The 26,091-nt window shown below is 31.4% G+C and overlaps 2 protein-coding genes across 5 annotated transcripts; one reads left to right on the top strand and one right to left on the bottom strand.

Annotated features, from left to right (window-relative positions):
- Positions 1 to 5,033: 5,033 nt before the first annotated feature.
- On the bottom strand, positions 5,034 to 7,059 carry LOC123204860 (bifunctional dTDP-4-dehydrorhamnose 3,5-epimerase/dTDP-4-dehydrorhamnose reductase). Its single transcript, XM_044621665.1, has 2 exons — positions 6,485 to 7,059; positions 5,034 to 5,973 (listed from the first exon to the last, which is right to left on the bottom strand). The coding sequence occupies exons 1-2, from the start codon at positions 6,935 to 6,937 to the stop codon at positions 5,527 to 5,529; spliced, it is 900 nt and encodes a 299-aa protein (XP_044477600.1). The 5' UTR covers positions 6,938 to 7,059; the 3' UTR covers positions 5,034 to 5,526.
- An 8,904-nt stretch (positions 7,060 to 15,963) lies between these two features.
- LOC123204441 (ubiquitin carboxyl-terminal hydrolase MINDY-1) lies at positions 15,964 to 26,073 on the top strand. 4 transcript variants are annotated; one of them, XM_044621094.1, is made up of 13 exons: positions 15,964 to 16,069; positions 16,163 to 16,403; positions 18,410 to 18,528; positions 18,600 to 18,712; positions 18,791 to 18,878; positions 19,637 to 20,699; positions 20,822 to 20,876; positions 20,990 to 21,071; positions 21,208 to 21,288; positions 24,424 to 24,528; positions 24,622 to 24,671; positions 25,144 to 25,261; positions 25,805 to 26,073. In XM_044621094.1, exons 2-13 carry the CDS (start codon positions 16,259 to 16,261, stop codon positions 25,886 to 25,888), a joined length of 2,103 nt encoding a protein of 700 aa, XP_044477029.1. In that variant the 5' UTR covers positions 15,964 to 16,069; positions 16,163 to 16,258; the 3' UTR covers positions 25,889 to 26,073. The 4 variants fall into 4 exon arrangements, with proteins under 4 accessions (XP_044477029.1, XP_044477030.1, XP_044477031.1 ...); XM_044621095.1 differs by lacking the exon at positions 15,964 to 16,069 and having other exon boundaries at positions 16,076 to 16,403; positions 18,606 to 18,712; XM_044621096.1 differs by lacking the exon at positions 15,964 to 16,069 and having other exon boundaries at positions 16,076 to 16,403; positions 25,144 to 25,253.
- The last annotated feature ends 18 nt before the right edge of the window (positions 26,074 to 26,091 follow it).

Raw genomic sequence — 26,091 nt, 5'->3', positions numbered from 1 at the left:
AACATGCACATCACAAAAATATGGTCTCATGCATAAAACTCGTGATATGTTATCATAAAAAAAAAAAAATCATTGTGCATGCACTCAAACCCCTTATACATTTCACTTTGGTTCACATATTGCTTTCATTCTTTTTCTAATTCATGTCATGATCATACCATAACTCATAGATTCATTTTACATATCACATGATACTCCTACATATCCTTAATGTCCTTTTAGAACTTTTAGGGTGCGTTTGGTTATGGGTATGTAAGATTACCTTGGTAATCTATCTTTTATTCCTTTGTTTGGTTTGTCAGTAATAAAAGATTACAGTAATCTTTTATTACCAATGCTGACGTGACAGGTAATATAGGTGGTAATCTGATTATCACCTTTACCTTAGGTATTTAAAGATTATTAAGGTAACCTTTAGTTTATTATAGAAAAATTATTATTTATTAATTTTTTAAGATAAAAATAAATTTATTTTTAATTAATATGACAAATAATATAAAAAATATTTAAAAATAATTATATTCAAGGACATTTAAGTAAAATAATTTATTAGTAATCTTTTATTACCTTTAACCAAACACAATAATTATTTATACCTATAAAATTTTATCAAACATAGTAATCATTTATACCCAGTAATCTTCTAAGTAATCTATCTTCAAGGTAATCTTTCTATTTTAGTAATCAAACATTACCCAAACCAAACGCCCCCTTAGAATAGCCTTACAAATGGTTGTTTATTTGTTAAGGACATTCATTGACTTTCTTTCATATGTACAATTGCTCATCATAAGGGAATGGTTATTCATTTCTTCTTTATAATGAACATCAACTGTTTCATCCTTCACGATCGTTCATATCTAAGTCATCATGTACGACTATTCATGTCCTTGAATAGACATTCATCTTATGTCATGAATGTCCATTAAACCTCATGTTTATGATCGTATGTTGACCTAAAGGAAAATTTGTCATTTCCTACTTGAAACGATTACACTATTATTCAATATGGGAATTTACTTGCAACCTTTTCTATGTGGCAGGAACAACTATATATGTCCTTTGAAGGGTTGTTCATTTGCATATTGAAATCCTAATTTCATCAATGTATGATCGTTTTTATCCTTGGAACGATCATTGCATCACATTTGAAGCAGTAACGTGAATTTCACACCAAACCATTTCAATCCAATATTCCAATCATTTAACAATCTATGTACATTGAAATCTAAATCACATATCATAACCTCAACAAAAACATAGTCATTCATCATAAATATATTATTATAAATCCAATACAAATCCATTATACATGCCATTTATCACTCCTAAAATCCATATATACTTCATAATACTCATGTTTTGGCCAATATAAATCAATCATAGACTACATATTCCAATTATAGAGTATGAACATCAATAAATATCATCATATAAGTCTTAAACACCATAAAAATTAAACCTCCTACTTAGTTGGATGTATTGCCATCAAGTTTGATGCCAGATTCATCTTCTTTTTTCATTAAAAATCACCTCTATAAGCTAGAATTGTGAAGAGTAATGTTTATGTGAGTATAATATCATGCATATACCATTTAGATTGTGTGATACGTGCTAGTTTATATAGAATTTTGAATCAGATACTTGTTAGAATGGGTGTTTGCTTTATTGAATGATCATTTGCCATTTAAAACTCAACTAACATGGGGTGTTATCTAATTCATCCACCTAATATGTTATGACCAAGTGTTTACCTTCATACATGACCACTCATAAGTTCATTTTGATATATTTTTACTTAAATTTTTTTCTTAAGTACATACTATCAATAACCCCAACTCAATATAAACTGACAAAAATACCTTTGTTATGCGCTTATGGGTTTTACAAATTCACTTTATATGTAATGCACTCAAACCTTCTTAGTTTTAACAGAAAAGCCCCTATAATATATAATTCATAAGTTTTCTATTAATTTGACAGTGAATAATATTGTGATTAATTTACAATTAATCATCCCTTTAATTATGTATCATGAGTGTTCTTTAACAAAATATCATGACCAACCAATTAATGGATGATCAACTTTACTCAATTATAACTTTCAATGACACAATTATTGTGCAATCAAATACTTTCATTATATCGATATTTCATTAAGGCTAAAGTAAAAAAATAGTGTCTAGCTCATATACCCTTAACTTCATGATTCAACTTCCCAAGTAATGACTGGTTATTATTAAACTGGATATTATTAAACTGGAGCACTAAGGATAACAACGAAAGGAGGCCAAGGAGGGAACTTAAGCTCCATCCTCGTAGGGGATATCAATCCTCGTCGCTGGCTCGTCCTCGTTACAGAAATGAAAATGATTCTTCGTCCTCTCCTCACGAAGAAAAATCCATTCCCTATCCCTTCCCTGTCCCCGTAGGGAAAAATCATCTCCTTGTACCCGCAAGAAAAAATCTCCTTTTTATACCCTCTAAACACAATATAAATATATTAAATAACAAATTTAAGTAAAATTAAAATCAACCCACTATTTCAGATGCCACAAATATAATATATTAACCATTTTAATATACATAACAAAAATCTAAATAAATTTGTAAAATATAAATAATCTAAAACTATAAAAATATGTTAGTACTTTAAGTAAATATATTAATGTAAAGGGACAGGGACAAGAACAGGGGTAAGGCAGAGATGAGACACATATCTCTGTCCCTAATTAGGGGGATTTTTTTTTATCCCCATTCTAGTCCCCTTTCCCATTTCTATTAGAGAATCTCATCTTCGTTAGGGTTGAGGAGGGTTAGGGCTCCTAAAATCAGGTTTAAATTGCCATCTTTATAGAGCACTGACCCAATCCTATAGTAACCACAAATTTAATTAATTAATTGCAGTTACCCATTAAACAACATCACAAGATATCTTCTCTCATACCCTAGAGTGATGAATTCTATGTCGATCCATCATAGCTTTGATACATTTTTCAATATAGCCAACAACTATCGTATTAATGACCCTAACAAGAAGATTATGTTAGACTAGTGTCAAATTAGATCAACTAGTGTATGAGATACTTTGATGATCTCAAGAAAACATCACATTCACCATCATCCATTAGATGATTTATTCTATAGACACTAAGGTTACCATCTATGTAAAATCCTCTAATAAATCAGTTTAATAAACTTGTAATCAATATGCACCAATATGCTGCATTAGTTTAACACAAATAACCTTGACACGTGAGATATATTGTTACCGTTCAGTTGGATCGTTTGACATGATGATATCTTTATTGCATTATATGTGTCATTGATCAAAATAATGTTAAGACTATAAAAATTTTTAGTTTAGCTATCATATGTGCTCATAGGGTTATCACATTTAAGCTACACATTGATCCATTTGTCAAAACAATTTATGGGCATTAATCAAAGTTACATATGTGCACATGTAGTGATCGATGAAGAAATGCCCATTATTATTATTATTATTAAAATATGATGCATTGTTTGAATGAAATTATAAATCTAACTCCGACAATTGACTCTAGAACACCTACTCTAACATACACTATCATAAATCTAGAGGATAAGATTCATATTTTAGAAATACGATCACATAAACAACATATGTGCACACAACATTGTGGGAATACAAACAAAGATATGTAATCACATATGCTTATGATTTGCCAAACATTTACAACAAATATCAAGTTATTAATTACTGCATTATCCTATATTTAAATAACTCTAACTTTCACTGCAATAAATTTAAAACGGTGAGAAAAGGGACAAGATATGATACATGCTTATAGAAGAATACACTACATATAACACATCCAATTATTAGGTTCAACAAACAATATTTGTAGTGCCTCTTGCTTACTCTATAATATTGTAATACTAATATAATAATAATACCATGGATGTAAGCTATTGAGTTTTTTGGTTGACCCATATAAAAATTGACCATCTTTCATTTACTCTATCGAGTCTTTTCATATTTTTCTGCTCAGAAATTTTCATGGTCAATGTACTTTTCATGTGAACTTTCACACCAACATATTCCAAGAGGAGAGTAAACTTTATGGCCTTGTACACTAGGATGCCATGCATTCTAGCCTCAATTAGTTACATAAGACCTTATAATGTATCTAGATTAAGCACAACGGTGGGCCATGTTAGACTGACCTTGGCATTACCCCTCTTACCAAGGGTCGAATCATGCCTAGGTTCACCAATCTAGTGGATCGGATTAGTCTGCTAACAAGGCAAGGACCGCAACATAACCTAGAACACCTTGGGTCATGTCGTCCTAGGCCGTTAACAGGTTAACCCACAAAATTATATTTTTCTTAATTTTTATATTATTTTTAAACAGGTTGGCTGTAGACCGTGCCTCAAGGCTTTAGCAGGGTGCACAATTTTGCAAATTGTGTCCTTGTAAGCTGTGTAAAAAACGGGGGCATAGGCTAGGCCACCTCCCGCCATGTCCAATCTAGATTGAAGCATCTTATATATATATTAGTACAGAGAGTCTGTAAATTGAAGCATCATAAATTAGAATAATTTCAACTTCAAACTATCTTTTGGAATGAAGTAAAGAAAAGACGAAAAAATGCATTATCAGTCAAATAACTATGCATGTCTCGATAATCACTACTAAATTAGGATCTAATTCTACTATAGGAAAATAAAATTACGTTCTAGTTTTTTTTTTTAAACTCTTGTTGAAAAATATACTTTCTAGTTGTTTTATCTCTTTCTGGTCTTGACTTTTGAGTTTTGAGTTTCAATCAGAAGAAATTTTTGTAACAAACATGACAGAACAATGGAATCATCAATCCCATTAACGTATCTAATTGCTAGCTATGGACAATGACAAAACAATTACCAGGATAGTGAGAATATGCCACCCAGAGCTATTCGACTGCTGAGAGCATGGATTAAGGGGCAACTTACTTTCTTATTTGTAAAGCCATAGCATTTGAAGAAAGATTCCGCAACAACTAAAATGGTAATGAAAATGATTGCAATTAAATGGAATTAAATGGAAAAGGAAAAGACATTGTAAACTTGTCAGGGAATATAAAATACACCAAGTATTCTATTACATCAACACAAAAGCTTATACATCTCTTAATTTCAAATCTCTGAGTATCCTGCTATCTCTCTTTACCAGTTTGGCTGTCCAAACAGAAGGCAATAGCACAAATTTGTAAAAATACATCAAGCGAACCAGCTAGGTAAAGGTGAAGATCAGAATTGTGGAATCCTCAGCAGTTCGAGCAGTCCAATACCAATCAACTTACAGATGCTTATTTATGACTTGACAAATTACTTCTACAATTTTATTTGTAAATAAAGCATTCAGATACAAATAGGGGAGCAATCATGTATGTTATGTGGGAAGAAGAGCCCATATAGCATTGAGATCACATCAACCTGCTGGCACTAAATTCAATAAATAAAAAAACTTAAAAATTCATACCTAAAAATTTTTCAAGCTCAGGCAGTCTTCTTATTTTGCTGGAACACATATTTGATGAGGGACTCCTTAATGGGCAAGAGTTCCGGAAATTCTTTCTTCAATTTGTTGGCATCAAGCTCATTGTTGCTCCTTGGGGCAACAATCACCTTTGCTTGCTCTTCTAGAGTAAAATTTTTCCAAGTGAACTTAGGGTCAATGTAGTCCCGATACATCTCTAAGATCTCATTGTGGCTAACCACTCCAGGATTTGTAAAATTCCAAATCCCAGTGAGGTTTCTCTTTGCCATCTCAATGGAAATCGGGAGGAGTTCATCCAAAATAGTCATTGAGTTTGGAATGTTGACTACCTTATCATATCGAGTGATCTTTGTGATAAAGTTGCGGGGATTTAATAAATCAGATGAAATAGGCATCCTCACTCGCAACGTACACACATTCTCATAATTCTTCAGCAGATCCTCCACCTTTCATATATCAGGAAACAACTAATCAGAACAAACCTAATTTGAATTGATAGTTACACTGTACAAATTGAAACCTTTAGCATAATTTTACCTTAATAAGATAAGCCTATCTTACTTTGAAATACTAAAGCTAAGATCTTCACAATAACAAAAAGTAAACTTGTATATCTATTTCATTTGAATGAGCAAAATATTGAATAGCAAGCATTAGTGAGATAGCCAGTATTGTCATACCGATTGAACAAGAAGTAAAAGGAAGAGACATTTTGACACTAGCCTCAGCTGTTAAACATGCCATACCATGAAGCTCAATATGGCAAGCGGACCGTGTTATTAAATCATTCAGGAAAGCTAAAACGGGAGTGTAATGCAAGTTCCCCAATGAACCAGATTGTAGATCCCATAAAATAAATCATCAGATCTAACACATCCTATGGGCACTTAATAATAAATACGCATTTACAATTATATGATAAAATTATAAACTAATAATCTGAGATTTAGAGCTCACCATGGCCTTGGTCTTGGAGTAAAACGATCCGATAAAATTCGGAGTATCTTCCTCCTTGAATCCGATTCCGGATCCCAGAGGGTGACCCGCATCGTATTCGAAGATACAACCAGTAGCATAATTAAACAAAACCAAACCTCTCTCTCTGCAAACGTCAGCAAGCGTAAGAGTGCCGACCACATTAGTTCGGATAGTCTCGACCTTATGCGATTCGCACCAATCCACATTAGGCCTACCGGTGACGCCAGCGGCGTTGAAGACGTGAGTAGGCTTGACGGCAGCTATGTCGGCTTCGAGTGAAGAGCGATTCTCGAGACGACCGGCGCCGTATTCAAAGTCGATGCCTTGAGCTTGACAGAGCTTGCCGAGAAGACCACCGATCCAGCCAGTGCGGCCATAGATCAAGAACTTGAGTGACTTGGCGCTATCAGAGCCGTTAGCTGGGTAGCCCATGGTGGAGAGGATTGCGAGTGTGGAGATTTGAGCTCAAAGATTGGATCTACTGGAAGCCTGGAAGCAGAGGCTTCTCTTTATTTATAAATTATGCTTGTTCGACCGATCCTGTAATAAAAATATAAATGTGGTGATAATTTTTTTTTCTTTATTATTATTATTATTTTGAAAGGAAAGAAAAATAGTTGTTTAATTAAGGTCGGGATCCGGAGTTTGGACCGGGACGGGCGGGGTTTGGGCGAGTTCTTCTATCAGGTTAATAAATCAAGACTTTTATTTAGGCCCAAAAGGGCTTCTTCCACCAAAGTTATTGCATCCTCACAATAGTATCTCTTAATTATTAAGAAAGTAAATATTTTTAAATTAATATTATCAGTTAATATTATTTATTTTTTTAAATTTAAAAAATTAATAATTTTTTTCTAAAATTAAACTTTAAAATGTTGTATTTTTTATTTTCTCTCTCCCATTTTTCTGGCACTGTCACCGGTCAATTCTCTCTTCCTCCCCTTTCATTTCAATTTCTAATGTCTTCTTCTCATCTTTGTCATCAAATAAAGGGAAATTGTAATATTTCAAAGTTTTAATCTTGAAGAAAATTATTAGTTTTCTTAACTTAAGAGAGAAATAGATAATATTTTATTATTTTTAATATCAAATGATGATTTTATTCCTGAAACTTAACTGATACCATTAATTTTATTTATTCACAAATGAGTGTTTGAGTCTTCAATAATTAGATGATACCACTTTAGGATTGTAATAAACGTTGGATGGGAAAAAGTCATTTAGCCTTTTATTTATTTTGTCCCAAACACTTACGGTTAGAAATTTCCTATATGGGCTAATATTAATTATAATTTGTTTTTTATAAAACCAGATAATTAGATAGTTCAATACCAGTTTACAGATAGGTTTGAGTGATCAATAAAAATATATTCAATACACTTAAAAGTTATTGGTCTGGGTGGACAGTTTAGTACAAGCCTTCGGTTATTAGACTTTTAATGGTAAGATCTAGAAAATTTCTTATAAATAGGATAGGTCCCCACTCTAAAACCTAATTTATTGATACGCTTACCCATTCAAAACAGTCATAGAGAGATTTCTAGAGTGGAAGACCTGTTATAACATATTTTCAAGTTTCAAGAGGTTTCTCAAGATCTTTGGTTTCAAAGATATGACTTAAACAAGTTTTTCTATATCTCTAATTATTAATTCCATATTCAATTTGATATAGGGATTCAATATTCCATATTCTATACATGTTCATATTAAATTATTATTTTGAATTAAAGTTTACATGTGGTATCAGAGCCAATCAACACAGATATAGAATTTGGATTTTATAAGAATTGAAATTAGGGTTGTTTTTAAATTCAATTTAGGGTTTATTATGATTATTATCATTTTGTTTAATTATTATTATTATTTTGATTAAAATATGCATGTATAAACAAACACTAAAATTTGTAATAGTACATGTCGGCGGTGACGCCATCGAATTTGCTGTCAGTGTGAGCCATGACAACCACGGTGATCTTTCTCTGTGACTAGAGCGTTGCCGACGACCATTACCCATGTCAAATTTTCTAGTTTTGATCTTGATTACTATGGTGCAATCATAGCCAAACAATGTCGTCGATGTTGTCCATGACACCGGAAAAGTGATATGATATCTTTGGGGAGCTTTTAGTGATCGATCGTGGCGAAATCAGGCGATAGGACCATAAAAATTGACGACTAGGGTTTTCTCCAAGTTACTAGTTAGAATCAAGTTTTCCTAACTCGATTACCCAAGCTACAGGGTCAAATAACCCGTTTGACCAAATTTGGTCAAATCGAGTCATTTGACCCAAACAACTATTAGGCCAAACCTAGACCAAGCCAATCGGGTGTTTAACGCGTGACTCTATGTGCCATGACGGTGTACTAAGCGCGTGAATGTGTGTGAGGGTGCGTCCAAGCACATGAACATGCATGAGAGGGTGTCCAAGCATGTAAAAGCACGTGGCAGTGTGTTTAGGCATGTGACAACACGTCTGTCATTCTGGTGGTGTGTGGAGGCATGTGAAAATTTTACCTAGATTGTGGTGGCGCGTGAAATATTATTTGCTTACTATGTTGGCGTGTTTTATTCTATTAAGGCTTAAAATTATTAAAATTCAAATATTTTGGATAAAAATTTTCAATTATTGTTTACAAAATTTGATGTAACAAACTCAAAAAAAGATTGTCAGAGATCATAAGGTATTAGTTCTCATGAAATCTTAAATTAGAGCAACATAATTTTGTATCAAGGAATAATTTGTTAGTTCTCAGAATATCGATCGCCAAAGCGACACATTTTAAGGCTTACAAAATATTCCCTTTAGGAATGATATATTTAGTAATTTTAATGTATATAATTTCCTGCCCAAAGGTGGTTATTGTCTGTAATAAATATAAAGGAAACATAAGGTTAATTATAGAAATAAATCAATCTCATAAATTGGAGGATGAACTATGATCTAGAAATATATCTACCCAAAGGTGATATTATTTTCGAATATCATATATTCTAAATATCCTTATAAAGTTGTTACTCTATCAAGAAAAGGATGAATTGTGATTTAGAAAATATATCTGCCTAAAGATAATATTATTTTTGAACATCATATGTTCTAAAGGTCCTCATAAAGTGTATATATATAACCTTGTGTTTGGGACCTTTATTGCATGCCATTTTTTCTGCCTAAAGGTGAGTTGATGATGATGCTTGAGGAATCTTTATAAGGTGTAGCTTATCAAGTTTCATTGTTTATTTTTTAAAGCTACTTTAATTAATTGTTGCTTATGTTTTAATTTGTTGCATTATCTTTTTTTAGTCTTCATTTATGTGAACAATAACAATGCTACTGTTGAGGTCTTGACTGAAAGCAATTACAAGCAATGGAAGCAAGATATTGAGTTTGCTATGACTATGGGTGATTGGGATATGACACTTGTTCAAGATAAACCAACTGATATTATTGATATGAGTACCATTGAAGAAAAAGATTTATTTGCTAAGTAGGAGAGGTCAAATCATTTATGCTTGATGGCTATGAAAAAGACTATAGTTGAATATCTTCTCAATGGGTTGCCAGTTGATGAGACTCCCAAAGAGTTCTTCATTGTTGTAGGAAAACAATTTCAAATCTCCAACAATGTTGAAACTTCATCTCTTGTTACTGAGTTGGTTAGTATGAGATACACAAAATCTGGGAGTCTTAGGGACTATCTATTGAAGTTTGTTCACATCCAGGACAAACTCAAGAATCATAAAATCTCCTTATCTGATGAGTTTATTATTCATCATGCTCTAGCTATCTTACCTCAAACCTTTTCCCAACTCAAGACAGTTTATAATACTATAAAAGGAACTTGGAGCTTGGATAGCGTGATTACTAAATGTGTTGCTAAGGAGTGTAAAATCTAGAAGGAAAAGACTGATGTGGTTCTTTTTGTCTCTCATTCTAAAGATGATCATGATAAGAAAAGGTATAAGAAAGACAAGTTTAATCCTATTGCTCTTAAAAATGATTGAAATAAAAGACATGGTCAAAGTCAGAAAAATACAAATGTGACAGAGGAGAAAAATCCTAGTAAGTGCTTCTTTTGCAAGAAAAAAAGGCCATATGAAGAAGAATTGCATAAAATATATGTCTTGGTTAGAAAAGAGAAGGGTTCAAAAGAAAAAAGAGACCAAGTGAGATTGAGAAGACACTTAGAGTTGGAAACCATGTAGAAGTTGAAGTTGAATATATATGAGTTATTTGTCTTAGGTTGAAAAGTGGTTTTGAGCTAGTTTTAAATAATACATTCTATGTACCTTTATTTAGAAGAAATTTGATTTCAGTTTCAACTTTAGATAAGTGTGGTTTGTTTTAAATTTGAAAAATCTTCAATTGCATTATCTTCAAATTCTAAAGTTATTAGTAAATGTGTTATAGATAATAGATTATATTGTGTGTGTCTAGCCCCAATCAATACTCTTGTCTCTATTAATGTTGAAAATAATATGGGAAAAAGATCTTTGCTTGATGAAAAATCCTTTTTATTGTGGCATAAAAGGCTTGAGCATATCTCTAAAGAGGGGATTGAAAGATTGATAAAAGACAATATTATTCTTTCATTAAATTCTGAGAATCTAGAAGCTTGTGTTGATTGCATTAGGGGAAAATTAACTAAGACTAAAAAAAATTGGGCAACTCGTAATTTGGATTTATTAGAAGTAATTCACACTGATATTAGTGGGCTTTAGTCTACTATAATTTGTGGTTGTCAATATTTTATCACTTTTATTGATGACTTTTTTCGTTATGGTTTTCTCTATGTGATTAAAGAAAAATCAGGTGCTTTGGAGAAATTTAAAGTCTTCAGAATTGAAAACAATTGGAGAAAGTTATTAAGGTTGTAAGATTTGATCAAGGGGGTGAATACTATGGAAGACATGGAGATTCAGGTCAACATATAGGTCAGTTCACTAAGAACTTACAAGAATGTGGTATTGTTGCTTAATAAACTATGCTTGAGAGTCTTGATCAAAATGGTATGGCAGAAAGGCATAACTGCAAACTTATAGATATGGTAAGGAGCATGATGATTAGGACTAATTTGCCTAAATACCTTTGGGGAGAGTCAATCAAAACAACCTTATATATTCTGAATAAAGTTCCCAGTAAGTCAGTTCCCAAAACACCTTTTGAGTTATGAACTGGTAAAAAGCCTAGCCTTAACCATTTTCGAGTTTGGGGCTACCCTACTTAGGTTAGTTTTTATATACTAAGAAAAAGCTTGATTCTTGCTTCTTCAGGAATATAGGTTTTACTGTCCTTCTCGTGGCATAAGGATAATCGAGTCTCAAACTACTAAGTTCCTTGAACTTGACGCTTATGATGCTTCAGTATCCACTGAAATTCCTGCCATTGTTGGTTGCCTTATCAAGGATCATGAAAAAGTTGTAACATTCCCTCTGCCTTTTCCTTTTGGAATAAATTATTTTGTGTGAAGACAAATAACTAAAGCTTAAGAAACCCTATACCATAAACTGAAATTCTTAAAAATATAACTCAAAATCTTGTAGCTAAGGTATCCTTTAGGAGATTAATAAGACAAAATAGGGCTGTTATTTCAGACATCTATGTTTATTTGGTTGAAAATGATTATGATATTAGAGATATGACTGATCCAGTTTCATTCCCTAAAGTAATTAAAAACTCAAGTGTAGACATATGGATGAAGGTTATGGAAGATGAGATGCAATCCATGAAAGAAAATAAAATTTGGGATCTTGTAGAGCTACCTGAAGGTTTCAAGTCTATTGGTTGTAAATGGATCTTTAAAACTAAAAGAGATCCTAAAGGAAAGATAGACAAATTCAACGCAAGATTAGTTACAAAAGGGTTTACTCAGAAAGAAGGGATTGACTTCAATGAGACATTTTCACCTATATCTTCAAAGATTTCATTGAAAATCATAATGGCTTTAGTAATATATTATAATTTGGAGGTTCATCAGATAGATGTAAAGACAACTTTTCTAAATGGGAATTTTGATGAAGAGGTGTATATGAAACAACCAGATGGTTTTGTGGTTGGTAGGAAACAACATATGGTATATAGACTTAAAAAGTCTATCTATGGTTTAAAACAAGCCTTTTGACAATGGTATCTTAAGTTTGATAAGGTTATGACCTCACATGACTTCACTAAAAATAAATTTGATCAGTGTATGTATATGAAGATCAGTGGGAGCATGTTTATTTTTTTGGTACTCTATGTTGATGACATTTTGCTTGCGAGCAATGATGGTAGTATGTTTTATGAGACTAAGCAATTTTTGTCTAAAGCCTTTGACATGAAAGATCTTGAGGAAGTTTCTTTTGTTCTTGGCATTAAAATCCATCAAGATAGAAATTGTGGTTTGCTCAACTTATCTTAAAAGACATATATTGAGCATGTTCTTAAAAGATTTTATATGCAAAATTGTAAAGTTGGCGATGTACTTATATAAAAAGATATAGGTATAGTAACAAGCAGTGTCTTCAAAATGATATTGAAAACGAAAGATAAACCACATGCTAATGTGATTGAGATTTTGATGTATGCCTAAGTGTGCACGAGCCCTAACATAGCTTTTGTTGTGAATGTTTTTGGTTGATATGTTGCTGATCTTAGTTTTGATCATTAGGTAACAACAAAGAAAATTATGAGATATTTGCAAAGACCTAAAGATTTCAAACTTCAGTGGATGTCTTGATGACTTCAAATCCACTTCAGAATACATCTTCATGCTTGCAGGTTGGGCCATATTCTAGAAAAGTGTCAAACAAATATTAGTAGCATCTTCAACCATGTATGTAGAGTTTATTGCTTGATATGGGGCATCTAACTATGCCATATGGTTGAAGAATTATATTTTTGAACTTCGAGTGGTTGACTCCATTTCTAAACTGCTTATGATCTACTATGATAATTATGCAACTATGTTCTTTTGCAAAAACGATAAAGTCAATAGCAAGTCAAAGCGTATAGAGCTAAAATATCTTACAGTCAAGACCTTGTAAAGAAATGAGACATCATGGCGGAGCATATTAATACTGATGCAATGTTGGCTGATCCCCTAACCAAAAGACTCAAACCCATTGTTTTTAAAGGTCATGTGATGAATATGAGTGTGTTAGAATCTTTTAATGTCTTAGGTTAGTGGGAGTCTTAAAGTAATTTCTGGTTATTTTCTGTTTGGCTTTATGACATTATTTCATTGAATGTTTATTATAATTATGAGTTTTGCAAAACTTATTATATGGATGTTTGATTATATATATTTATCTGTGTATGGATATATGTGTATGTATACGATTAAGGTATAACATGTGTCTCAAGATAAAGTTTCCCTTGAAAATGACAGTTGTATGAGTATATTTCATTAGTCTTGAGTAAAATTGAAGCATACATATTTTATTGAAAGCAAAGAGATCTGAAACATTAAAATTAGAGAAAAATCATAAAGAGGACTGACATAGATATAACACTGCTTATGATCACCTTGTTGGGTGCTATTTTGCCACACTTCTAGACTTGATCCGCATTGATTTAATTATTAATAATTGTAATCGACCATGATCTTGTGTCAATATAATATATAAGTAATGTCTTGGTTTATTATTGATGATCATATCAACTAGATTATTTATTATAATGTAATTTATCTTTGAACTATTTCATTTTATAAAATAATGACCACTTAAAGTTAAAATTGTTGATTACTCGAGATTCAAAATTGTTTTCCTCTTTTTTTTTTAAAGTAAGACAAAAATAATTAATATTGCCAAGTGAGAGAATGCCAGAAATTTCTTATATGGGCTAACATTAATTATATTTTGTTTTTTATAAAATTGGATAATTAGATAGTCTAATGTCAGTTTACAGATAGACTTGAGTAATCAATAAAGATATGTCCAATACACCTAAAAATTATCAGTTTGGGTGGACAGTTTAGTATGAGTCTTCAGTTATTAGACCTTCAATGGAAAAGTCTAGATAATTTCTTTTAAATAAGCTAGGTCCCCACTCTAAAACCTAATTTTTTGATGCGTTTATTTATTTAAAGCCTTCACAAGGAGGTTTATAGAGTGAAAGATCTATCATAACATATTTTCAAGTTTTAGGCAATTTCTAAAGATCTTTGGTTTCAGAGATATGACTTAAATAATTATTAATTCTATATTCAATTTGATATAGGGATTCGATATTCTATATTTTATGTATGTTCATATTAAATTATTATTTCGAATTAAAGTTTACACTTACAACTTTAAATTTATATGTTTGTATTTTGGTTTTTCTTTTAATTTTTCTTATTTATCATTTTCAAATATTATAATATAAATATATTTCTTTCATTAACAATATATTATATTTAACTTAAAATTATATCATATCAATCAATCTTGTATACATTTATTCAACTAGAAGATGTATTCAATTCATCGATAAAAAATAAAAAGTAAATAATATTTTTCCATCTAAAGTTTGGTCGAGAGACACATTTCCGTCTCTTAATTGATACAATTAATGTTTTCTCACAAAAAAATAAAACTTTATTTAAAAAAACTATCGGGATAAAGTTAAAATAATTATTTTACTATTCATTAATTTAAAAGAAAAACAAAAACGTCAACTTTCTCTATATCTTAAACATTTTGAATATAACAATTTAACTTTAAAAAAGTTTAAAAACTAATAAAATAATCTTTGAAATATTTTTGAAATTACTATATAATCTTAATAATTATAATATAATAATTATATTTATAATTTGTTACATTCTATTTTAAAATATAAATATCAATTTTTAAACTATTAGGTGATAGATTGATATTTAAACAATGTTTGAAAGCCTCCAAACCTTTTTTAAAATTTCAATAACCCCTTAAAAAATATATCCTTAATATTTTAAAAAATTTGTTTACTCATAATAATATGATTATATGACAAAAAAATCTCTATCTTTGGAAAGAAAAGATGAACTAAAAGTGAAGTAAAATGAAAATAAGAAGATTTTATATAATTTAAGTATCCAAAAGATTTATTTTTATTTTTGTCAATTTTGAATTATACAATAATTTAACAAAATTATTTATATTTAATTTTGAATTAAAAAATATTATTTATATCAATTAATGTTAAAAAATTGTTTTACAACCTACCTTTAACCTAAAATGTGAATTACTCTATTATTATCAATATCCTATGGTACAATATGATTTATATAAAATGATATATATTATAAAATATATAAAATTAATACGATAAAATAAATATATCATATGATATAATATATATTATTGATATAAATTGATATACTTTTTTAAAAAATTGATAATATAATAAAAATATATAAAAAAAATTTTAAAATTTTAAAAATATTTATGATATTTTTTAAATTAATAAATTATCATATAATATAATACTTCAATTACCATAATTCACCTAATTTGATATTACGTTTATCAAAATATCAAATATAATTCCAAGTAAATAAATGGAAATGCTACAGCGTTTGCCGGCCCACGTCTCCAAACTTCTCTTTGCCTAAATCTTAAACGTAAACTAACTTCTCTCTCTAGTGTCTCTTGTTTGTTATCTTTATCGAGGTTAAATTTCTTCAAAAAGTTGTTCGTTCTCCCTCTCTCTTCAGAAAACCGGTGTCGTTTTGAAGCTTTTGGGTGTGATCAAATCGCAACATCATTTTCTTTCTCAATTTTTCCTTTTTTTTAATCCGAAGAAACAAGTAATGGCTGAATCGAGCGAAGAACCGCAGCAACAACAGACAGTGGTGAAAGAGTGCATGCACAAAACCAAGACTATACAGTTCTTTGGTCGAACCACGCCGATTATTCTCCAAAACGATAATGGACCTTGCCCTCTCCTCGCCATCTGTAATTTCTCTTGTTTCTTGCTAGGGTTTCACTTTTTATTCAACTTAATTTCTTAAAATGAAATAGGAAGTTTTAGTTCAAGTGCTTAATTTGTTTGAGAATCCAGAGAAAGAACCTTTGTTTTCTATTTGTGAATGATTTCGATTTGACTGATTAGTTTATTATATTCGTTTAATCGAGCTATAATTATTAGCAACGTGTCATGATGTTCTGTGTGGATGATTTTTTGTTAATTGAATAAAACTTATAGGTTTCTCATTTTCGGAAGTGCTGGATATTGGTTTTCAGTGTAACGTTGAGGCAAATGAGTGTAGAGTTGTTTTTTTTATTAATTTTTCAAATTGAACGATGCTGTTTGGTTAATTTTTTATGTTGCTGGAGTTTTTTAACTCCTCTCCGTCGCCTGTTAATTTTCTTAAATATTATCATCCACTTTTTCTGAAACTATGATGGAAAACATTGTTATCGGTTGGAGATGGTTGTTTCATTTTGTATAATTTGTAGTCTTCAGTGTTTACTTAAGGTTCCAAGCAAGTAGTAAAGGTTTTTTCTATTTTGTTTCCAGTTGGAAATTGGTGTGATAGGGTCCGGAAACTAGAGGTGATAGCATCCCACTTTTTCTTGTGATTAACTCTAAAATATTGTTTGATGTGCAAGCTGTCTAGGAGAAAAAATTGAAGTTTCTCTGAAGCAAAACTGCAAAAGATGTTTTTTTCCTTATTGAGAATGTTAAAATTTCATACAAATAAGTCAAATCTGTAGGCACAGATTGAGTGAAGATTTTTTCATTTCTTGCCTTTTATAATTCATTAGATTGTTCATTATTCTATTGTTATTAGGAATTGTTCTGCTGAGAGGTGATAATTGGTTGCTTCTTGATTCCTTAATGTATATTTGATTTTATATGTAGATGAAGATTCTATTCTCTATCACTTTTTCTGTGCAGGGTCTTGTTATTGTTTTACATTTTGTTTATTTTATTTTTTATGTCCCCACCACTCATGATTATGTAGTATTTGATTTTATGCTGCCTATATGGTTATTGCAAAAAAAAAAAAAAAAACTTTTAGGACTGCAAAATTGCTTGAGCTTTTGAGATCCAGGGTTAATGTTGGTTGGGACCTAGAAAGGGAAGACTTTATTGTTGTGAAGCAAAAAGTTTATTATGCATAATGGAGTCTAAATCTTGTAATGAAAATGAGATTTGGATTTTATAGTGGTTTTGTCTTTATTATTATTTTTTCTCTCATCTAGGGGTTTTTTTTTTTTTGGCTAAGAAATTGAGTTTGAATTTTTTTTTGAGTTTCAGGTTTTCCGACACTCTATTTATACATGCTCTATTTTTAATTGAACGTTTATTATTCCCAAATTTAGCTTTTGAGAGAATTGAGGAATTGAATCTGAAGTATTTTACTTAATTTGATGTTGAAAAATTGTACTTGGTTGCCAAGAATGTCAAGTATGTTCTTTTCAGTGCATGATAAATTTGGAAGGTTTTATAATTCTACTTTCCATTCAATTTCAGAGACGGTTGGAATTCACATTTTAGCAACCTGATATTCTCCATTTTAACTATTCTCTTGTTTCTTTGTTTCTAGTTGTTATTGTTGTTTAGATTCTCAAGAAAGTTTACTTAATTTTGCTTTTGTTTAACTGTATTTCTATATTTATTTTTAGGATAGAGTGTCTTCCTTTTTTGTTAATCCTTTAGGTGGTTGTCTCATCAGTCTGACGTTTTTCTAGGGGTTTCAAATTTCTTCATTGTTCATTTCTGCAGTTTTATTTTAACTTGATTATTAGTTTTTCTAGTTACTGATTTAATAATGAGACATTTGGGTGATATTAAAATATGATTACTAACTTGTTGCTCTTGTTGGTGCTGCTGTTATAAGAAAGTGAAAGAATATTGCATTTAAGTTAAATAACGGTTATATGTATTATCTTGTGGGAATTTTGTTCTGTTTGTATCCATAACGTTGAGTTGTCAACCTTCTGGCTTGCAATAGGTAACGTTCTTCTTTTAAAGAATGATCTGAAACTAAGTCCAGATACAGGCGAAGTATCACAGGAGAAATTGCTTGCGCTGGTGGCTAACCGGCTGCTTGAATCTAACAGTAATGTCAATGTAATAATTTGATATATTAGTTACTTTTAGAAGTCTTTGCTGGTTTTACTTAGTATTGACACCTCTTTCAGATGCAGACTAAAGATGCAGGGTATGTTGAAAATCAACAGCAGAATATTTCAGATGCTATTGATTTACTTCCACGCCTTGCAACTGGGATTGATGTAAATATAAAGTTTAGGAGGTTAGACCTCCGTCTCTCATTTTTAGTTATCATTTCTATTCCTCTTAATTTTTATTGAAACAGCATCATATTTTACAGGATAGATGATTTTGAATTCACACGGGAGTGTGCCATATTTGATCTACTTGACATTCCCCTATATCATGGTTGGATAGTTGATCCCCAGGTATGCTATTTATAGGCCACATATATTTATCCCAATAATTTCTGTAGTATCAGTATGATCTGTTCGTCTTCTTGGAGGTTTGAGCACCTAATACTATTTCAAATGTGTAACCCTGATTAGCATTGAGAAGGCTCCTCAGCTTACTTTGGGACAGTCCTTGTGTTGTTTCTTTACATGGTTTCACCAGTTTTTCATAATGTATATGCTCTATTACATTGATATGGGCATAGGCTGGTGGATGTAACAACTCTCAAAATTCAATAATTGGTATGCCTCTTTGAATTCTGGCATAATTAATTGTACATTCTTACTGCTATCATATGTCTTTTTACATGTAGAAGAATTAATGAAAGTGATATCAAGATAAGTTCTTTATAAAAGTCTTTAGCACCTGCATAATTAACATGGTTTTGAGGAAAGGAAGGTTATTCTTTTTTGACTCAAAATATGGATGCTAGAGGTGGAAAATCATGAGACAGGTGGCTTAAAGTGTCTGGCATGCCAATTTATCAAATATGAGTTGAGTTCTACCATTTTTTGCTCAGTTTCAATCAAGTGTAACAGTGTAGGCTATAACAATTAGCTTTTTTCTCCAGTGGTGCTTGATTGATTTATTTGTATGCTGGTGGGGTTTTGTTTCTTTATTGGAACTGAATCTTTTGTTATATTGTGGTTGGTATGTCCTATTTTAATATTAATAACTATACCATGCATACCCTTGGTGTGGCTAACTGGTTTATCTTCTGCACATTTACCAGGATTATGATACAACTAATGCAATCGGGTCCAAGTCCTACAATTCTCTGATGGGGGAGCTTGTAGCACTGGAAACCATGGTGGGTGAAAGTAAAAATAATTTTGAAGAAGATTGTATTGATTTTGCTGCTGCAACAACTGCAACTCTGGGTGTTCCTTCTCCATGCCTTTCAAAAACCAAATCTTTCGATGATTCTCCACGTTCTGCCCTTGATCAGCCGACAGTAAGAAAAGGGGATCTTGAAGAACAAGAAGAGCTATGGAGAGTCTTGAAGTTGTCAGAAACTGAAAAGCCAAGTTCATTGGGTGATTCTCATGCACCAATTGTTAGTGGAGTGACTATGTCTGTTAATTCAGGGGAAAGTACATCAGATATTGTACATACATTAGAGGGGCACATTGGTGTGAAAAATCAAAGTTTACATCAGCCGGAAGCTTCCATATCAGATAATATCACTGCCTTGAGCAATGACGGTAATAATAACCTTTCATCTTCTGGGAGTATTTTAGGTGGTGAAGTATTTTCAGCCTTCAAGAATGATGGGGGTGTTAAACTTGAGCAGTCATCTGAAATAAAGTCCGTAGATCATATCCTCTGTAATGATTTGGTTGAGAAGAGTATTGTTGAAACATTATTCTATGTTGAAGAAGCAGATTTGCATTCGGGTGGAAAAGATGCTGCATCTATGGGGCAGACACATGGAGATGTTTCTCACCGGAATGCAAAAGTTGATAGTCTATCCGCTCCTACAACTGATGTCCATGAACCCGCTGATAATCTTAGTGGGTGTAGCATGGCAGAAGTATCATGCCAGTCTGTTCCTAATGCTGACTCAGATTCATCTAGTGGCAGAATACAGCATGTGGATTTTCCTGAAACGTTTACTTCAAGTGTTGCTGATAGTGAACCCATATATGAAGGAGAGGAATGCATATTAGATTCAGGAACTGCCTCATATGGAAACCGGGAGCCTGTGTATGAAGGCGAGGTGATTCTTGCAGAGGAAGCAGACAAAAGCGCATTAGATGCTGGAAGGTCTAAGGATGTAATTACTCCGCAACAAGGTAGGTTATGGGTTGATTCGCTTTTGCCAAAACAGTGTAGTTTATGTATATTTTCTTTGTGTTCATATTTTGCTTCTTGAAATTGCTCTTTAACTCCTTTTCTCTGATCATAATTCGCTCAGGGGAACTTATCAAGAACTTTTTGAAGAACAGTGCCAGTCAATTGACCATTTATGGGTATGCCCATTCACTATTTGGTTATAGAATACTTAATATACTGTCAAGTCTAATAATTTATTCTGCTGTAGGAGGAGGTCCTTTGTGTAATTGTGGTTATTTATTTTTTGCAGCCTCTTTTGCTTACAAGATGGTCTTAAAGAAAGAGAACTTTGTGTTTTCTTCCGTAACAATCACTTCAGCACCATGTTTAAGGTAGTTAGGAGCTGGAATATGGTTTCTTCTGAATTCACTGTGTGATCTTGTTTGATCAAATATGCGCATACACATACACATCATTTAGTAAACTTGTTCGATCTAAAGGATTTACCAAATCTCATTCTGTTTGTAGTATGATCGTGAGCTATATCTTTTAGCAACAGACCAGGGTTACATCAATCAGCCTGATTTGGTGTGGGAGAAACTAAATGAGGTAAACCTCTATTCAACAATCTTCTTCAGAGTCTTTTCATTGAATAAGATCCCAAGTTATGGTTTGATACTGATTCTTATCAAAGTTCGGATTATTGGAATTTATACAAAGTAAATACTTCTTTTTCTTACACTTTGATATATTCAAATTTCATTTATAGTTCCTGCACAGTATATAACTTTTAGAAAAAAAATTATATTTTACATAAACACATTATGTGATACTTCCATGATATTTATGGTTTACGTAAACAGGTTATGTAATACTTTCATTATAAACACTTATCATTCTTCTCACAAAATTGGCCAACCATTATAAAGCAAAAACATTGTTTTTTATATGTATAACATTTGTTATGTAATTTTATATGATATGTTTTGGTAATAATTTAGTACAAATTTATGGAATTTTAATTTTATTTTAGTAAATGATATGTATTTCGTTATTCTTATTTATTGTTAATTTTCAGTTGTATTAGCAATCATGATTGAAGTGCAAATGTATGTTGACTTATATTTTAATCAAGTTAAATTTCACTGCAAAAAAGAAAATTATAATAATTAGCTTAATTCTTTCTATTGGTTGTTATTTGTCAAGTCAAGATTCATTTTAAATGTTGCACATCTTTTCATTTTGATTATTGTGACAGTTTTCTGTCATCATGAATAATCAGGAAAGGGATTGCCTCTTTAAATTTTAAGCTTACATGCTACCTATACATATTCCTTTTATGAAAGTTAGATATTACAAATTTCTATCTTTAGTGTTTATTTATGAAAGTTTCCATTTTGAAAAATGAATTCATAATGTTTCCTTACAGCAACTCTTATATGACAGTTTGAGATGATGTGTTGTACATCTTTTCATTTTAATTATTGTGAAAGTTTTCTGTCATAGTGAAACATAAAGAAAGGGATTGCCTCTTTAAATTTTACACTTACATGCTATGCATAGGCTTTTTATGAAAATTAGACATTACAAATTTTAATTTTTATTATTTATTTATTAGAGTTTCCATTTTGAAAAATGAATTTGTAATGTTTCCTTACAGCAACTCTAATGTGACAGTTTGAGATGATGTGTTCTACTTGTTTGTGGACTATTGTTTCTATCTTTCTCTCTTTGGTTGTACATATTGCACAGATTACAGATTACTTTTGTAAAGATGTATCACTCTTGCAGTGGACACATCGTCCTCTATTGTAAAATTTTGTTTTTGTTTTCAATATACTCAGTGTTTCCTATTTAAAAAAAATACAGTTTGAGATAACACTAATTTAGAAAATACATTCACTATCGAACTTATTTTCTGATACATTTATCAAATTTTTGAATGAAATCATCTGTCTTCACCAAAAAGATTAAAAACAATATGCCTAAACAATGTAAAAATCAAAATGAATTTTTTTAATCGAAATCCTTATGAAATCTGAATCTCCATAAATGGAGATTTTCATGAAGAAGTAAACATAAATCATTTGACTACAGATAATTTTTTACATGGAATCTTTACTCATCATTTCCTTTAAATATGTTTTCCCAGTATTAAAGTAATATACAGTGCATAAAGCGTTTGATACTCCCTGCATTGAATTTTTGCGGGCAGCTTTGAAAAAGAAGCTACTGCTTGTCCTTGTATGAAGAAAGTGTGAATGTGATTCTGGAAAATTGGATTTTCTTAAGGCCTGAAAGAGAAGTCAGTATTTTGTGTAAATTTTGGGAATCTGGTTTGAGCATTGTTGTATGTGTGGGTGAGACTTCTATTTTTTGGTTTAATTTATGATATCATTATCCATTTAGTAATTTCAATTCAATGATGTTGAAAGGGAAGCTGTGTTACTTGTGTACATATATAATATGTTTGTTTGTGTGTATATATAACGTGTTCTTTCCTTAAGACATCTTAACATTCTGAAAATTCTTGACCAGACACGAGACATGTTTGATATATTTAGGTTCTTACTTTACTTCTTATTTCTTGGGTATAAGATATATAATTTTTTAAATTTGTTTTAAATATAATGTTTGAAAAGCTGGTGGCAAACTGAAAGCAGTTTCCAAGTTCTTGTCAACCTTGAACACTGCCAAAATTGAATTTCACACATCAGATATTAAATCAAATAACTGTTCTTTTCTCTCGTCATTTACACTTCTAGGAAAGTTTTCTCCCTCCCTCCATTCTAATTTGTCTCCCTTCTTTTCTTATTTTTCACTGCTTTGAAAGTATGCTCTTTCTTTTTATTGTTATTATATAACTGTTTGGAGTTTTCTGAATAAATCAAATACTTTTAAATTTAAAAAGGTCTTTCATCCAATATGGTAGAGTCATATTTTCTATTCTGTATGATTCATGCAATGTTGATAATTTGAATACAAAAGTTTGAAATAAGTTGATTACTTTGATAGATGAGATGTGAAGAAGAAGAGTGCCAAAGATGAAAAATTTATTGAAGGGCCAATATAGTCTTATGGGTTTCAAAATTGAGAAGATAGCTATCTTGCACCTCTTGAATTTTTATTTTCATTCCAACAAAACTGTGTTGGTTGTTCTCACTCTAGTACTTGTCATATTCAGCATAAGTGCTTTTTTTGTTCTCAACCACATTAATTGACCCTCAAGCTGGATTACAGTCTTGTGGTACGGGTTGCAAATCTAAGCATATTTGATTGGAAAGAATAGCAGCAATAATATGTGTTCCATTTGCATTCTTGCTAAACTCTCACAATAGGGATAAAAAGGAAAAGCGAAGGAAGAGAAATAAAATACAGAGAGAGCTGAGGTTGGAGCTCTGGGCTAATTTGTACATTTTGAATAGATTTGACATCTTTTATAATTTCAATCAGATAAATAGATTTAAATTAGTGATTATTGGCATAGGAACTGGTCTTATTGCTAGCTATCAGTTGGTGAGCAGCCTTTTCACTTTTTTTTTATTTTATTAAAAAGAAAAAAAAGGGTAACACGATAGCCATTAGATGTATTCTGCTGTGCTCTTGTTTGGAGGATCCTTTTAAATGTTACGACATCACAAATATAAATAAATAAATATATATATATATATATATACACACACACACACTAGAAGTGGAACTCTGTGCATCTATTTGTAATTATTAAACTCCATATACTTTCAGGTCAATGGAGATACACTGTTTATGACCAGTAATTTCAAGGAATTTAAAGTGGAAAGTCAGGCAAATGATCCATGGGATGAGCATGGTGCTGTGGCTAGTACCACTGTATGTATCTCTTTTTGACGTAAATTATGCAATAATGACTTGTCATTAATTCATCAATGAATTTATTAAACTATTTTATTTTTCATGTCTCAGGACTATCTTGCCAGCATTGATACTGCAGCACAAGCAGGATTGGATATGAAGTAATTATCCTAACCTTTTTCAGATTCCTATAAGAAGTAGATCCTAATTAGTGTTACGAATAGTATAGAAGGGCTTCCATGGGATTTGTAACCTCTTCATTTTTTACTTTTAGACTTTACTAACTTTTAAGAGTTTTGACTTCATTTTTCATTCTCTTGGGTGGCTTGAACTTTGTTTTGGGTTAAGCTTTTTATTCAAAAATAACTTTAATCTTGCTTTCAATTATCTAATCCTTTAGGACCTCCACTTGTGTACACTAATTCTTGGTATTCAATTAAATTTAAATTATGATTATTTGAAAATATGGTTGAGGAAATAAAAATGTACCCCCAAAAGTTTACAAAAGAATATCTTTCACAATTTAGTACATATATCTATCATTTATGTTTTCATAAGTGAGTAATCCTGTGCCTTGACATGGTCCCTTTGGACTTTAGATTTGTATTGAAATGACATGTACCATTGTGGCAGTTCGGATCTACAACTGGCAATAGCTCTGCAACAGCAGGAGTTTGAGCAACAGCCACAACGATCTAATTCACGACCACAACCTACTAGTGGCAGTTCAAGACTGATAACAGGTCCCCAGGTATCTACTTCATCCTGCTTTGATGTTCTAGAATAACTCTGTATTAAATGTGAATTATTTGCATGGCTGAGCAGATATTGAGTGTCTATATATGGGTTTAGCTGGCTGACTTAGACAGATCTTTTGCCTAGATGTGATAATTAGTAAAAGCATTTAGAAATGTAGTGACTATTCCTAAACATTAGTATTTATTAGGGTACTTTGGCGGTAGTAACTACAAGGCAGCATCAAATTGCCTTACTCTTTCTGGTGGGTTGTGCTTGCTTGACAACTGCATTGGAGTAATTCCTTTTGAAGAAATTTAAATTTTAATCGTTATGATTGATTTCTGGCATCCCACTCATTATTTTGAGTGTATGCTTTTGGATTTTCTGCTTGTTTGTTTGGAATATCGCGGATGATAAATCAAACATTTAATTCTTATAGGGCCTTTGGGTAGGAATTTCAGTTCTACAGTCTGACAAAGACAGTTGCTTGCATGTATTTCCATTGTATTGTAGCAAAACATGATGTTCCAAGGAATAAGAAAATTTCATATTGCAGGTTCCGAGAACCGGTGGCAGAAATTCCTTGCCTTCATCTTCAAGGGCTGAGGCAAAATCGAAAGACAGGTGTTGCATAATGTGAATTTGTGATTCAGGCAGGTTGGATGCTTTTAGTGTAAATGATTTGTTTTCCTGTTGTATGTGCTGATTGCCGAATAAACTCCCATTTACTGTTAATGTGACTTTAGGTCAGGTTTTTCAGTGTATAAAAAATTACTTAGTACCTGATTTCTAGGCCCTTTAATCTAATGCTTCTCTTTGCATCTATAGCTGTTTTGATTTGAT

Source organism: Mangifera indica, chromosome 20 (assembly GCF_011075055.1).
Source record: "Mangifera indica cultivar Alphonso chromosome 20, CATAS_Mindica_2.1, whole genome shotgun sequence".
Taxonomy (NCBI): domain Eukaryota; kingdom Viridiplantae; phylum Streptophyta; class Magnoliopsida; order Sapindales; family Anacardiaceae; genus Mangifera; species Mangifera indica.
This window is presented reverse-complemented; position numbering and strand designations above follow the sequence as displayed.